Raw genomic sequence first — 16,452 nt, forward strand, 5'->3', positions numbered from 1 at the left:
GATCAACAGCCCACAAAAGTTCAGCTCAGAACAGAAAACGATCCAAGACGGATTAGGAAAGGATCAACAGCGACAATCTCAACAAGGAACTACAGATTGTAGCTATGAAATGTTGCTGTTTCACACTCTGAGCTGCACTTTTTTAAAGATCCGATTTAAATCGGTGAAGTATTATTTGGAGTCGTGCACCTGCTAAAGTTGTGTTATGATCTCGCGGTAGTAAAGTCTCGCGATAACAGCAGGGATCCCTGAATTCGCCATTTAAAACGCGGAGTCGCGGGCAGCGAGCGAGGAGCTGACGTTTACCGGACGGAGCCGCGGTTTTCTGCATTTTTACCCACAAACTCGCTGTGTATCCAGGTAAAATTCCCTCTGTACACCGGTAACAACCATCTACGCTGTGAAAGAGCCGGCAGATTCCGAAGAAACCCGGCGGGAGGCCTACTCGGCTCCGGTTAGCCGCTGCACGCTGTTAGCTTGCGGAGCTCGCTGCTTGTTAGCTGGTAATTGTTGAGGCCTCAGATGTGTTTCACCTGGATTTAAACCACTGGGGCACCGACACACCGGACACATTAACGGTGGTTTGCTGGTGGTGTCAGATGGTTGTTCACGTTAGCTGAGCGGCTAACGTAACCGCCGAGCTATAACCGGGTTCTCTGAGTAAGCAGCTGTGAGTCTTTATAGTTTACGGTCATAAAATCACCTGTGCAGGTGTGTGATGAATGAAAACTGATCGCGACGTCGACTCTGTTTCATCCCTTGACCTACTGACGGTCACAGGTTTTGCTGGTTGTGGAGCGGGGGTCGTCACCTTAAACACCCAAAGAGCCATTTGGACCCGGTTTCCACGGAAAAGAAACTTTGACATCTAAAATGAAGAGAACATGGATTTATAGTTTTTTACCTTTACGCTTTGTATAAACAACTGTAGTGTGTTGCTTATGAAATCCATGAAGTGCTACAGAGAAAATCAAATTGTATTTATGTAATGAACACGTTTAGAAACAAAAAAAAAACAACACAACAACACGTTCTCTTTCAAATGAATTAAAAAGCTGAACTTAAATTATCCACGTAGCCAACAGAAGATGCCGTGAGTCGTCATCCTTATATCGCCTTTGAGCTATCGGAGCCTTGACATGAATTAAAAGAGTAAATTGGAAAAAACACTATATCACTAAACATTGAAAAATTTATATTTGCAAAATATCTGCATAAATATTTCTTTTACCTGGTTAATGGGACTAACCAGCTGCTGCTGAACCTCTGACACAGCGTCTGCAAATCGTGGCTGTACCAAGTCACTTTCATCTTTACGCAGGACTGTGAGCGGTGTCATGGTGGAGAATAGCTAGAACTACAATTTCAAAAAAAAGAACTAACACCAATAAAATACACTTCAATTAAATACTATATAATTTATTTTCCCAAGCCACACGGAGCCCCGGGGGTTGCCGACCCCTGCTGCAGAGTCAAGGCCATTTATACCAGTAAATCTGCAGTTATTCAGCCTAAGAACAAAGTTGTCTTGTTTTTATTTGGTTAAACACAAAACACATAAAAAAAAAATGCAATGCAGGTAGTAGCCACTTTTAACATGGTCATATATATATTAATCATTAGTATGAAGATTTGGTCAGACAGGTCTTTACCACAGTGTCTTCACGTCCTGCTGCTTTACCAGGATTGTGCTCAGCTTGTAGTGAAGGGCGCATCTCTTTGGCAGTTATTTAAAAAAACATATATTAGTTACAGAAGCACGTTTTATTTATGCATTTATTTATACTACATAATCACAAACACGTGTGAATATTCAACAGATATTGTGACTAGAGATGGGGAACAGCTGATGATTCTGGGAGATGGCATGTTAGACTGGAGAGCAGCTGAATAATAATCACAGGAGGATCATGGGAATGTGCTGTCATCTAAGTTAGCCGTTAGCTTAGCATAAACTGCTGAACTGTGGGCAGAGATTCTGAATTGTACTGTGATGATGGTGCTATAACTAAGAGCAGGGGAAGAACCAGGGTCTAGGCTCAGATCTGGTCTGGGGCCTCTTTTTAAACTATGCAAAAAACTACACAGATGCGCCAAAGAGTACGAGCATTTTGGAGACAGATTTGATTAAAGTATCAGTAAATTGCTGAGCACCTGGTATTATTTATTATTATTATATTATTATTCATCAATTCATATTAATGAATAAAAAACGGGCCTGGTGGCTCACTGCTACAGCACAGGGTTGCGGCAGGAAGGACATCCGGTGTAAAGTGCGCCACATGCCAAATCAATGTGTGGGACACAGGGACAAGCCAAAAGCCACTGACTATTTTCATTTTGATGAATATATGTACTTATCACAATCTCCATTTATTTTGAGAAGATGCTGAAAACTGCCCAAAACCTGTCCCCTATCTTGTTGAAAATCATCATCTTCATGTCTCAGACAGAATATTTTACATCCGGAAGGTTAAAAGAGCCTAGAGTCTAAAACCTTATGCAACATATGATATATGCAACACAGAATCAGGATACTGCTGTGCAATGGAATTAAAATTCAGAGCAGCATGAGTGACATCATTGCTTAATTATCTTTTAGAGAACCTAAGTTTCTTCATTGACTTGAGTATCTTCTCCTACAGCAACACACTGAAGCTGATACATCATCACCGTCAGCAGCAGCAGGATGGCAGACGACCTGGACATCGAGGCGATGCTGGAGGCTCCATATAGGAAGGTGAGCGTCCATCTGTCCTCAGTTACGAAGCCTCTCAGCCCGACTCTGCTGCTCCTCACACAGCTGGTGTCACCGAGTCTAAACTCAATCAGTCAATCAGAGCCATATCTGCAGTGCTGAGAAAATCACTGTATAGGTGACTAAAAGTAATAATTAGTGGCAGCAACATGTTTGTGTATCAGTGTTTCAGAGTTTAGTGGCTGTGGTGGTCGTTTATCCTCTGTGATCTCAGCTGGTCTGTTTCTGTCTCCGAGCAGTACAGTCAGGCTGATTATGATGATGATAATGATGATAATAATGGCCTTCCTTCACACACTGTCATGATTAAATCTATCTCTCTTTGTAGACTTGCCTAACGATTTCTCACCTCTACTCCCCTGAATGCCAGTGTGATCTGTCACAAACATGAAGGTAGTAAACAGCCCCCATCATGCTTTGCTGTACTGTGGTCCCCATAGTAACATGACTGTGGTTCCCTTGGTAACTGTAAACTATCACCTGGTAACCCCCCACTCTTGATGGGGAACAGCTGAGGAAGTGTTAGACGGGAGAGCAGCTCCATGAAGGCGTTTTCTATCCTCTGTGTGCTTCTAAATGTTTGATTGGATTTAAAGCACAGTTTCATAAACGAGGCATCTTTTTAGAACTGGTCTGTAGTAGGATGTAGAGCAGAGCAGGATAGGGTGGGCGGGGCTGCAGGAGAGTTTCAGACTGAACTGTGATTGGCAGCTCTGCAGGAATGTCAGGGCTGTGAGGTCACTTACGTTTGACACAGGTAAGAAATTGTGCACAGGTGTGTTTGACACGTTTCAGTCTAAATTTATTACATCATCAGTTTCATCTGGTTTCCTTCTGTTCACGCTGCATGTGACTGGTCACGGTTCTTTGTCTGAGGCTAGACCCCAGCTACAGAGACACTTTAACCAGAGTTACTGTTCATTGGTGAAGCTGAAACCACATTTTCATGTGAAGCAGTAAATGCAGAAACAGAAGAAGCTGCTGCTGAATGTTTTCTACACTGATACTTAGTGAGGACAGAGTTTAGAGAATCACTGGATTTTACTGAGCTCAGACTCTCTCTGAGCAAAGCCATTTCTAAGGCTTTGGGATTTCAACAAATATGCAGAAATGGAGAAAAAGTGGTAAACCTTCCCAGGAGTTGCTGGCCTACCAAATTATTCCAAGAGCACAACAACAACTCATCCAGAAGGTCATAAAAGAACCCAGAACAAAGAAAGATTCACAGGCCTCACTCACCTCAGTTAAGTACAATTAAATTTCAATTCATTTTTCTGTAAAAAGGAACCAAATCACAACAGAAGTCGTCTCAAGGCACTTTACAGTGTTTCAAACCTTACAAAATATAACTGTACACAGAATTATATAGAAAAGAGGAAGAAATCTCCAGCAGAACCAGGATCAGGGTGGGCAGCCATCTGCCTCGACCAAGTGGAGATATACAGCTACAAGGAGGAGGATACCTGCAGAGGAGAACAGAGAGGAGGTAACACAACTACAGGAGAGAGAAGATACAAAGTTAATGACATGAAATGGTAGAATTTGAATGCCGAGAGGAGAGGAGCTCGGTGTATCAGTAGAGTTCCCCCAGCAGACTAACCTATAGCAGCAGAACTAAGAGATGGTTCAGAGTCACCTGATCCATCTCTAACTATAAGATTTATAAAAAAGGAAAGTTTTAAGTCTAGTCTTAAATGTCTTAAATGGAGGCTTCTGCTTGGGAAATATGGAACTATCAGGTTTTTAAGATGGAGCCTGATTTTTAAGTGCTTTATATGTCAGGTCTATTCTGGATGTTAGAGGGAGCCAATGGAGAAATTTCAAGCCAGTGTTGAGATTCAACGGTAAGACATAGACTGGGCAAAAATGGCATCAATGGGAGAGTTCCCAAAGCTACTGCTGACCAAAAAACACAAAACATGGAAGGGTGGTAAATACTTTTCACAACACTGTAGTTTATCCCAGTTCCTGAGATCCGCTTATCAGTGTTATCATGGGGGGGATCTGAAACGTGTCAAACTGCCAGGTGTGTTCTCAGAACAGGTGAGGGGGTGTCTAAGGTTCAGTGTGGAGGGTGTGACCTTGGTTCTGGTTCTGGGCTCAGTTGAGTGACTAAGACTCCTGTCTGCTTCAGGGCCCAGGAGTCCCAGAAGCCAAAACCAGCTCAGCATCCACATGGCTGAAGAAGAGCTGGACTGTGGAGCATCTGCTGCCGGAGCTCCAGCCACACTGACCTACCCCCCACCCAGACGCATGCCCGGGCTCCACCTAGGCACTGACTGACTGACCCAGACTCCCCTCTGACCCCCCACATCCAACAAACAGCCTGTTTGAATGTGACTGATTAAACTGCTGTTTATATTCTCTCTTTACCCCCCTCCCCTCCTCTCCGACTCCTGAATGTTTCCTCCTCATGCTGTTCTCTATCAACCCTGATAGGACGACTCCAAGGCCCCAAGTCCCAACGGACAGGATGAGCGCACCAAGAGGTAACCACGCCTGCACTGGTCTGTTTGCCTGTCTGGCAGGTGGTGTCGTGTCATCCGTCATGTATTGTGTATTGTGAACCCCCCCGCACAGGTCCTCTGTTGTTATGTAGCTGTAGCTACTGTAGTCCAGCTGTGTTGTGATGGGCTGCATGTGTTTGACAGGAAGAAGCGCAGTCGCAGCCGTGACAGGAAGCGCAGCAGGAGTCAAGACAGAAAAAGGACTCGCAGTAGAGAGCGAAAACGCAGCCGAGACAGACGCAGAAGCCGCAGCCGAGAGCGCCACCGCAGCCGCAGCAGAGAGAGGGGGGGGCGCTACAAAGACCACCACAAGCAGTGAGTAACTTTCCCATGTTCTGGTACCACCATCCAACACCTTCTGTCACTCAGTTTAATACATACACGGTTCCACGAGCACCACAGCTGGTTCTCTGTGAGCTGTCCACATGTCCAGAAACCCAAGGTCAAACCTGTGACTGTTTGTTTCCAGTCGGCGGCGGTCGCGGGATAAAAGTCCCTTGAAGAAGGAGAAGAGTCCGATCAGGTGAGACAAATCACAGCCATGTTTGCCTGATGTTTATGTTCTGTAGGGAAGAACCGGTGTCTTTACTTGGCTCCAAACACTCAGCAGGCCGCCGATGGACAACCTGACTCCAGAGGAGCGAGATGCGCGGACCGTGTTCTGTATGCAGCTGGCAGCCAGAATAAGACCAAGAGACTTGGAGGAGTTCTTCTCTGCTGTGGGGAAGGTGAGACACACTAGTAATGGTTCTACAGAGCAGGAACCCGATCAGCTGGAGCTGCTGGAGGCTTTTGTCAGGCGTCACTGCTTTTTATTGATGGTAGATTTGTCCTGTTATTTAGTGTAGTGTCATAAAACCCTGCTGATCCACTGTGGGGACATGAACAAACTTAACCCTCGTGTAAGTATCAATAATTTTGATTAGTCTTTGATTCATCAAAGACATTTATCCAGAACCCACTACGGTCCCTCTGCAGGTTCGGGATGTCAGGATGATCTCGGACAGGAACTCCCGCAGGTCGAAGGGTATTGCGTATGTTGAGTTTGTGGAGTCGAGCTCGGTTCCTTTGGCCATTGGACTGACGGGGCAAAGGCTGCTGGGAGTTCCCATCATCGTACAGGCCTCACAGGTAAAACACACACGCAGTGTTTTTCTTACTGTAGCTGTGAGGACACTGCAGTTCACTGAAGCGTGTGTCTTCAGGCAGAGAAGAATCGAGCAGCAGCAGCTGCAGCAGCAGCGAATAACCTGCAGAAAGGAACATCAGGACCCATGAGGCTGTATGTCGGCTCCCTGCACTTCAACATCACTGAGGAGATGCTGAGAGGAATCTTTGAACCGTTCGGACGGGTCAGAATACACACAGATACGGATAGAACCCGTCTAGACACACATACAGACACACAGACATTTGACTGCTGGTTTGTGTTTCTCAGATTGAGAGCATCCAGCTGATGATGGACAGCGAGACTGGACGGTCTAAAGGCTACGGCTTCATCACTGTGAGTTTCTCAACTTCGTCATCTTCGTTGTCAGGGTCACATTAGCTGAGAAGTTATTAATTAATAATTAATAACGAAGGATCAGTAGTAGTAGTACTAGCAGTAGCAGCAGTAGTAGAAGACAACAGCAGTAAAATAATACTACTACTGTGTCAGTTTGCAGATGCAGAGTGTGCTAAGAAAGCTCTAGAGCAGCTGAACGGCTTTGAGCTAGCTGGTCGACCCATGAAGGTGGGACACGTGACGGAGCGGACTGACGCCTCCACTGCTTCATCTTTCCTCGACAGCGACGAGCTCGAACGCACCGGCATCGACCTAGGAACAACCGGAAGACTGCAGCTCATGGCCCGGCTTGCAGAGGGTGAGATGATGCTTTATACTGACTCCTACAGGACATCGTCTGTAACATCCACCCTGACAGTCGGCCTTTTTGCAGGAACAGGTCTACAGATCCCTCCTGCTGCTCAGCAGGCTCTACAGATGAGTGGAGCCATCGCTATAGGAGCCATGGCTGCTGTGTCAGGTACATGCATAACTCATCCAGCTGCTCCTCAGCTGACAGTAGTAGAGTGGTGAGTGTCTGCAGCCTTTGTCCTGAACATGATCTCTGGTAATAAGATTAATAAAGAGTTTACATGTCAGAGTGATCAGAGTTCTTTGGGATAAATCAACTTCTGGAAGTCAGGTTTCTCTAATACCCTACCCAGATTGCAGAAACCAGGTTACATGTTTACATGACAATGAAGAAATCGGCTTTCTTGAGAAATCCGCCTGTAAACTGATTACTAAAGTGCAGGTGAACATGCTGAGTGTCGGAGCTGCTGATGTTTTACTTATCTTTTCTGTGGTTCAGTTGGTAACAACGTTAAAATGTTTGTGTTTCAGCTGCTATGAATCCGGCTATGAACCCAGCTCTCAACATGAGCATGAACTCTGCTGCTCTGAATCTTCCCTCTCAACCCCTCGCCACACATTGCTTCCAGCTCTCCAACATGTTCAGCCCCAACAGGTACGCTCACCTGCTTTTGTCTGTCTCTTGGGTAAATGTGTAGATCGTAAATATAATAGATGCAGCAGCTACATGAAGCCAGTGCAGAGATCTGAAAAGTGGTGTAACGTGTCCTTTTTACTGATCAAACATGAGATGTGCTGCTGCCTTTTGGATCATCTGGAGGTTTGATGGTGCAGCTGGTAACTCCATCAGTAAGACACTGAAGTAGTCAAGACCAGATATGACCAGAACTTGAACAATAAGTCGTACAGTCTGAAAGGTAGGGTCTGATCTGTGTGATATTGGAAAGGGTAAATGTGCATGATGTGGAGACAGAGGAGATGTGGTCGGTAAAGCTCAGCTGATCGTCAATGATCACCCCCAGGGTTTTGGAAGACTTAGTGGGAACAGTGTTGATGCTGAAGTCGTGTTGTATTGAAGGACCGGCTGGGAAGACGAGAACTTCTGTCTTGGTGAGGTTGAGCTGAAGATGCCTGTGTCTCATCCAAGCAGAGATGTGTAGTGAGACAATGGAGTCATCTGGTGGAAAAGACAGGAAGAGCTGTGTGTCGTCACATAGCAATGACAGGAAAAACCATGTGGCTGGATGATGGAACCTATGGATATAGTATAGATGGAAAAGAGTAGAGCACTGAGAACTGAACCCTGTGGCACACCAGTGAAGAAGCAGTGAGATTTAGAAACCTGCCTCTGCCAAGATACCTTGAAGGTTCAACCAGACATGTAGGACTTAAGCCAGGCCAGAGCTGTACCAGTTATGCCCAAATCAGAAAGTGCAGACAGGAGGATCTGGTGGTTCAGTGAACCACTTGTAATATTACACGTGTAGGAGGAACAGGAACGCTGTCTCTGTGTGTCATTGTGTAGTTCAATGTAGTGTCTGTGTTTCAGCGAGGAGCCTACTGGGTGGGAGCTCGACATCCAGCATGACGTCATAGAGGAGTGTAACAAACACGGAGGAGTCGTTCACATATACGTCGACAAGAACTCCGAGGTACACTTCACCCTGACCTCTGACCCTCAGGTGTCCTCGGGGTGTGGAGCTGTCAGATAAATGTAGTGCAGTAAAATGTAAAAGTAAAATAAAATAGAAGTACTGAAGTAAAGTACAAGTACCTCAAAATTGCACTATAGTGCAGTATTTTATTTTCCACCTCTAAGTCTCGGATCCCCTCACCTGTAACTGCATGTCGCCTATCTGTGTTTTGACCTTTTGCTTGTTTCCAGGGTAACGTCTACGTTAAGTGTCCGTCAATCCCAGCCGCCATGGCCGCTGTCAACGCTCTGCATGGGAGATACTTTGCAGGTAACACTTCCTGTCTTCTGACGTGTGTACCTTACTGTGGGCCAATCAGAGAGCAGCTCTGATGTCTCGCCTGTTATTTCAGGTAAGATGATCACTGCAGCGTACGTCCCCCTGCCCGCGTACCACAACCTGTTCCCAGAGTCTGTCACCGCCACACAGCTGTTGGCTCCGCCTCCTCGGCGGTGACTTGCTGTCGTCTGATTGAACACTGGACATTAGAGCCTGCCTCTCTCTTTATATTCTCCTCTCCTATTGGTCAATGGCTTCTGAGTATTGTCCAATGACTGAGCTCTGTGAGCTGTGAGGAGGCGGGTTGATGAAAATGGTGCCAGCTGATTGGTTGTTTGGTATTTAATTGTTTTTCTAATGAAGATTTGATTTTGTAAAAAATGTTGATTAAATTTTATTTTGCAGTCACTCAGAGCTGCTGCCTCTTTATTTTCCAGATTTATACACAAACCTCATGAACAGAAAGGTTTTCTGAAATACTATTAAAAAATAAAATTTGCTTAATGTAAAGTTCAACGAAAAGATTTTCGGTGTCTTACTGAACAACTTTAGAAGCAAGTGGAGAGTTTAATGCTGCCATTGTGCTACTAAACTTTTCTTTTTGATGACCCATTTTAATTGTGTGTGACCCGATGACCCTGATTGTTGAGTTGGGAATATTAAGACACTCATTGGATAGAAAGTGGATTAGCACCTGTTAATGCAGGTATAAACTGTAGAGCAGAGCTGCAGGTTGTCGAGCTACTTTTATCTGTGACCACCAGACTGACTTAGAACTGACCAGATAATTCAAGTGCACATGCCACATAACTGCAGCGTCCCCAGTTTCAATCTGTATGATGCATGTTGAAGCATGTTTTTAGAAACAATACTTCAAACTTTTTGAGTGAATGGAGTTTGCAGTCATTTTCTCGACATGTCTCTTTTATAATTAAAGCAAACCGGATACAAAGCAAAGGGTCTGATCAGATCACAGAAAACAAAAAGCTATTGGTTTCATACAAAGTCAGCCAAGTATGTCTGTACTTCATTTATTAGTTAATGTCATGCAAAGTCAGTAGCCTTCAGGAAGCCTTCTGAGCCCTTCACTTGTACATTTGATTAACTTGAAACATGATGGTTTAGGTTAAAGTTACTTTAGTTGAGAACATCCTTCATCTACAGCTTCAGTCACAACCCTGTTATGGAATACACACCACTTTCCATTAATGGTTATATTTTAGCTGTAATACCTGAGCTAAAACACACCTGTGTTTTAATAAATTCATGTTGAGATTTACAGAATTATAAATACCTTGTATGTGACATATCTACAAAAATAAATAATATGAACTCATTTATTTCCACGCCGATATTGTGATATCACTCTTCCCTAAATTGTCTGATGTGGGTGATATATATTTAGATTTAGATATATATATATTTATCTATGTTTTATTGTTTTTCAGCACAGACACTCTGTTTTTGTTTAGATTAAAACTGATACAGATGTTTCTAATAAAACCTGTATTTTAACCCTGAACTTCCTGTTTACTGACGTCACAACGACTGTCAGCTAAATGCTAACAGATGCTAACGCAAACACAAAACAGCTGTACGTGCGCGGCCCCGCCTCTCTCTGTGCGCGACCACCCCCGGCCCGAGGCCGTGTGCACATGACGCATTCAGGAACTTCCCCAGAGCTCGTAAATTGACGTCACGCAGCATGTTGTTTATAAGAACTGACACTGCTCCGGGTCTCTGTGTGTTGACACTGGTTCGAAGCAGGTTCGGGTGTCGAGTTCCTGTTTGTGCTGGTTCTGGGTCTGTCAGTGACGTTTTGCAGATAAAGAAGGCCAGATGTGACCGTCGGTCCCTGAACGCAGCACGATGTGCGTGCCGTGTGCAGACCGCGTGTGGCGCAGAGGATAGAAAACAAACATCCACAGTTTCGGGTCTCAGGTGAGTTTCTGCTCCGACCGATCGATCCGCTCTTTTCTCCCTGAAGGACGCTCACTGCCCCCGGTCTGCGGCGCCGCTCCGTCCCCGGGTGACGCACCCGGAGCAGAGGCGCAGCGGAGCGGGCAGTCTGCTGCTGACTGTCCACGGTGGAACTGTTAGCATGTTAGCTGACAGCAGGACCGCGCTGGGCCTGTGGACAGGCCGCCTCTGTCCGGACACCCAACCGGCGAACCCGCAGGGCCGAGCTGGAGCTGGAGCTGGAGCCGTCGGCGCGGGTGACGCGGAGCCTGCGACTGGTTCCCGCTCAGATCCGCCTTTTAACGGCGTGAGGCCGCGGACAACCCGGGGGGCGGTGCAGCTCCGGAGGCTGGAAACGGAACCAAAGCACAGAAAACATGAGGCAGCAGTTTGAAATAATCACAGTTTGTGGTATTTTCTAGAATAAATAACGCGCATAATACGTACTTAAAAAGTACGTATTATGCAGACTGATGGGCAGAATTATTGGAGCATTGATGTGGACAAAATGATCAGCAGATTAATCGTGATTTGAAAAAAAAAAAAAAAATCAGCTCCAGTTCAGCTCTAGTCATTTTATTTAGTAAATGAGAAGTAGCAATAAATTAAAAACAGTACAAGTGGTTTATTGGTTAATTACACATTAAAGTCTAACAATTCCTGCTGTCTGCTGGTCCTGACAGTCACTGCTAAAGGGCAAGTTCAGAGTTCCTCTTCATTCTGGGTTTATTCAGTTTGTCATCAGTCTGTTAGGTGAAAGAGGTAGAAATAATCAACAACCATCTTAATAATGAAATAGTTGTTTCTGTCGTTTGAGAAAAACTAGTTCAAAACAGTCTCACAAGTGTGTTGGCTGAAATCTGAGCTCTCGCTGACTGATGCGATGAGGAGGAGAGGCCCAAACTTCCTTCACACATCACCTGAACTAGTCCAGTTCAGCTCTGCAGGACATAAACAGCTGTGTTAGGGTGTCACAAAGGAGTAGAGCTGGGTTTCCGCTGAGGTTTCCGTGGCAGACCTTTTTTTTCTAATGGATGCTGGTGGTCCCTGTATCAGCCTCCTACTGAGAAACAGGATTGTACTCCGAGCAGACCTGGACCTAAACACGTGGGGGACACTGCATCATTTACTTCTCCTGTGTTCCAAGTTAGAGGGGATAATTATGGTACAGGCCCAGGTCCAAGTATTGATTGTGTTCAGCTGGGCGGAAATACAGGTGTGTTGAGGTTTTCATCTTCTACGATCTTCTACACAAACTATAATCATGTTGGTGCCGGTGTGGACAGGTGGACTGCACGACTCAGCGTGCTGACGATACACTGGTCGTGTTTTGAAGGTTTTGTTTTCAGTTTGCAAATGGATAAATTAATTGAAAATATAAATTCTGTATGTGTCTGTCCAGTGTCCCCGTGGCCATGAGCAGTAATGAGTGTTTTGGTTGTGGCCGTAGTGGCCACTGGGTGAAGAACTGTCCGAGCGCTGGCCGAGGGCGAGGGAAAGGTCGCGGCAGAGGCAAAGGTAACTCTTACTTGAACCACTTTATTAGGTACACCTGTACAATCGAATACGATGCAGTACAGCTTTATGTTTCCTTAAACTGTAAAGGTGTACCTAATAAAGTGGCCAGTGAGTGTACAGTAATGTGAAACAAACTCGTTATGTTTACGGCACTTTCTAAGAAAAGAGCCCTTGACCTTTACAGTAAGAGATAAAAAGACAGAAGTTGGCTACTTTCTCCAGGCTTGAGAACATTTTCTATTGTATGTTTTATCGATTTCACATTAACATTTATAACGTCAGACGTCCTGATGATTACGTGTTTTTCATTACAGAAATATCATCAGCTGATGTTTCCTGTTTCAGATCTGTTCTGTTACCGCTGTGGAGAACTCGGACATGTCGCCAGAGACTGTGAGAGGACTGAGGACGGTGAGGACACACCTGAACACAGTGTTTTGTACCTACCTGCTGTTTCTGTCAAATACAGATGGAAAATCCCTGAGCATTTTTTTAAAAGACCTGAAAACACATAAACCCTTTAGTCCTGTTGCCAAGCTGATAATATCCAGTGTTTCTGGTTGTTCCTGATCTGAGTGTGGTGTACAAACTCCCACAGCACCTTTCAACATCAGGGCAGTTTCTGGTTTCACATAAGTTGTAAAAGTCATCAAAGCATAAAACATAAGTTGATTGAGAATCATGCTCAGATTGCTTTTAACAGACGTTATACAATAAAGTTTTATAGAAGATATAAATTAGCTAAACTACATTAGGTAATATCATTGTTGATGCTGAACAGGAGAGGCCCCAGGATGGAGACATGGGACACTCCTTTTTACTGATTAAAACAAACTAGTCCCTGTTCTCAGTGAGTTATAATATTTATCTTTAAAGCACCGTGATGTGAAGTTAGTCGAGGTGAGGACATAGACCCAAACAGTGGTGTATTTACCCCGAGCCTGGTGTTGCCCTGCAGCCTGCTATAACTGCGGCAGAGGAGGTCACATCTCTAGAGACTGCAAGGAGCCAAAGAAGGAGCGAGAGCAGCTGTGCTACAACTGTGGGAAGGCCGGACACATGGCACGGGACTGCAACCACGCCCACGAGCAGAAGTGCTACTCATGTGGTGGATTTGGACACATTCAGAAGTGCTGCGAGAAGGTCAAATGTTACAGGTCAGCTACTTGCTTTAAATCTTTCGCCTTTTACTGCCTTCCCTTGTAAGTCGCTTTGGGTAAAAGCATCTGCCAAATGACTAAATGTAAATCTTGAAAGTGTGTTTTTTCCTACAAGTCACAGCAGTCTGGTTGCCCACTTACTACACATGCACCATGTAATGGGTTGTTATTAGCATTAACCTTCTTCTCCTCCAAAATATTGGTTCTTGTGACATCCTTACACCTGCTGCAGGTAAACTAACAGCCACAGGTTAGCTACCTGCTACAGATGCTGCATCAGTGGTTCTGTTGTCACCTCCTCCTGACCACATGTTAACATGTGCCACATGACTAAAACCATGTATCTGACAATAAATGCAGCTGATGCCGGCCCAGGCTTTTCAAACAGTATGTGTGAAGCACCACAAGAAAACTTTTGTTTTCAGTAAATTAATGTTACAGGTAAACAGCTTTTACACTGAAGCTAATTACAGGTGAACCAGTCTAACCAGCGTGTGTCTGCAGGTGCGGGGAGATCGGCCACGTCGCTGTGCACTGCAGCAAGGCCTCGGAGCTGAACTGCTATAACTGTGGGAAGTCGGGTCACCTGGCCAAGGAGTGCACCATCGAAGCCACGGCCTAGCTGACGCTGCCCTACCCCCACCCCCCTTCATCTCTTTCTTTTCTTTCTTTTAGCTTTCTCTTTATTCATTCCCTCTGATCCTCATTGGTCCAGAGGCCTGTCAGTCAGCCTCGCAGCAGCCAATCAGAGGGGCTGGAGGTAAAGGAGGGGCGGACACTAAAAAAAACAAAACTTTCTTCTTCTGCATTTTTAAAAGTAAAAAATCAGTTTTTAGGTTTGGTAGCGGCATCATGACGTATGAAGCTTTGTTTGAGAATCCTTTCAGCCCAGCCGATTGGCTGAGAGAGTACAGCGCTTTAAAATAAAAGCCCCTCCCCTCCGCGTTTAAGTGGGCGGAGCTATAACTGCGGGGGAAAATAAGCAATGGAAGTTTTTTTATCTTCCGCCATTAACTTTATTTTAATTTGATTGTGTGAAAGAAGTGTGATTGGTTGGAACTCCAGCAAACAGCCAATCATGTGGCCAGACAAACGAGCCAATCAGAACGACAAAAGAAACATTAATCATTCATGTTTTTAAAGGTGCATTTTGTTGCTGTTTGGACCTGATGGTACAGACCAAGACAAAATCGAATAAAAACATTAATAATGATAAAACACATAAAAAAAACAAGTTTAAGTTTGGAGAAAGGAGAATGTTTTCACAAAAAAATCCAAATGTTATTTTTGTACAATATATCACTTAGAGCTACTGTTAAAAATGTCATTTGGTTGTTCTGCAGATTGTAAGTTTAACCTGACAATAAAAACATGGAGGAGGAGGAGGAAGATGATGGAGCTGAGATCAGTTTCTCTGTGACTAGCTTATTTCACAACAAGTGCTGCAAGACTTCATTCAACAGGTCTGTCATTTAAGATAATCCCAGTTATGTGTAGAGGCTTGTTTCTGCTGATAAAAGATAGGTTTATCTATAAAACACCTTCAAACAGGTACTCAAAGTGAATATTAGCTTGGGAGAGACAGAACAGACATGAGACAGAATCACTCCAAGGACACAATAATGGAATTTAAAAGACAAACTAAGTATACTCACTCTGGAAAATACTAAAAGACTACCATATCCAATTGTGCGGGGGAAATGCCAAGTAATTCACACAGAGATGAGATCTTAAAGCAAATTACGAGATAATTTGAACTGTGAGAATGTCAACACTTAAAGATTGACTTTACTTGAGTATTTACATCATATGGTATGTTCCATTATTGAAGGAAACTTTATTCTGAGCATTTGTGGGATATAGGACAGACACAGGACGTCACCTCCATGATTTTTAGAGGTAGTATTATTGTTTTTATGATTTGACCTGATTGAGTCTTGTCAGTATGACAAAAAGATGCTGAAGGATTGACACCTGAGGAACTCCACTGACCCACTGTGATACACAGCAGCTGCATTAAACACAAAAGTTCAAAACAATTTTAACTCCCAGACACTGTGACATCTTACATTAGCTTTCATTAGCTAGGACCTTCACCACATTTCATAACAACTAACTGTGGTTATTGGCCAGACTGAGGCATCTCCAAGAGAATGGCAACAGTACAGGGGACAGAATCCAGTGTAACCAGGTCAGAAACATACAGCAGCTGAGAGAAGCTACTCTGTGAAAAACAAATTCTCAGTGAATGACCCTGTCTCAGTGTAGGGAGGCCTCCTGGACATTACCAACCACAGGAACCATCAACTGGCTGAAGACCTGAATGCATTCTTCTGCAGGTACAACACACTCCACATAGACCTGGTGTCTGCTCCACCCCAGACGTCAAACATCATCACACAGTCTCCGCCCACTGACCCCCACCTGTACCAATGATGAAAGGAATGTGTACCCGTTCCTTCGGTTACAAAAGTTGAGTTGGTGCTGACCCCATTTTTAGACAGATCTTTGGAGCCATTTGGGTATTTATATTCTATAGTTTATACAGAATTATATAGAAAACTCAACAACCCCACTGAGCAGCACCAGGAGGAAAATCTCCCTTTAGAGGAAGAAATCTCCAGCAGAACCAGGATCAGCGTGGGCGGCCATCTGCCTCGACTGGTTGGAGTGAGTGGAAAGAGGAGAGAGAAAAGAACAGCAGGCAACAAAAAACTGC

General features: G+C 44.6%; 2 protein-coding genes across 5 annotated transcripts; both read left to right on the plus strand.

The window, feature by feature from the left end:
• The first annotated feature begins 209 nt into the window (after positions 1 to 209).
• Positions 210 to 9,504, plus strand: LOC113155200 (RNA-binding protein 39-like). Of its 3 annotated transcripts, none has more exons than XM_026349777.1 (15): positions 210 to 360; positions 2,646 to 2,740; positions 5,198 to 5,247; positions 5,410 to 5,580; positions 5,735 to 5,788; positions 5,873 to 5,993; positions 6,244 to 6,396; positions 6,471 to 6,617; positions 6,704 to 6,769; positions 6,926 to 7,130; positions 7,206 to 7,292; positions 7,655 to 7,778; positions 8,673 to 8,775; positions 9,009 to 9,087; positions 9,170 to 9,504. In XM_026349777.1, the coding sequence occupies exons 2-15, from the start codon at positions 2,690 to 2,692 to the stop codon at positions 9,271 to 9,273; spliced, it is 1,515 nt and encodes a 504-aa protein (XP_026205562.1). In that variant the 5' UTR covers positions 210 to 360; positions 2,646 to 2,689; the 3' UTR covers positions 9,274 to 9,504. The 3 variants fall into 3 exon arrangements, with proteins under 3 accessions (XP_026205562.1, XP_026205563.1, XP_026205564.1); XM_026349778.1 differs by having other exon boundaries at positions 5,876 to 5,993; XM_026349779.1 differs by lacking the exon at positions 210 to 360 and adding an exon at positions 3,087 to 3,151.
• Positions 9,505 to 10,573: 1,069 nt separating this feature from the next.
• cnbpb (CCHC-type zinc finger, nucleic acid binding protein b) lies at positions 10,574 to 15,138 on the plus strand. Of its 2 annotated transcripts, none has more exons than XM_026349862.1 (5): positions 10,574 to 11,037; positions 12,458 to 12,573; positions 12,919 to 12,984; positions 13,532 to 13,730; positions 14,238 to 15,138. In XM_026349862.1, exons 1-5 carry the CDS (start codon positions 10,802 to 10,804, stop codon positions 14,353 to 14,355), a joined length of 735 nt encoding a protein of 244 aa, XP_026205647.1. In that variant the 5' UTR covers positions 10,574 to 10,801; the 3' UTR covers positions 14,356 to 15,138. The 2 variants fall into 2 exon arrangements, with proteins under 2 accessions (XP_026205647.1, XP_026205648.1); XM_026349863.1 differs by having other exon boundaries at positions 10,929 to 12,271.
• The last annotated feature ends 1,314 nt before the right edge of the window (positions 15,139 to 16,452 follow it).

The sequence above is a fragment of the Anabas testudineus genome, chromosome 5, assembly GCF_900324465.2.
Source record: "Anabas testudineus chromosome 5, fAnaTes1.2, whole genome shotgun sequence".
Classification (NCBI taxonomy): domain Eukaryota; kingdom Metazoa; phylum Chordata; class Actinopteri; order Anabantiformes; family Anabantidae; genus Anabas; species Anabas testudineus.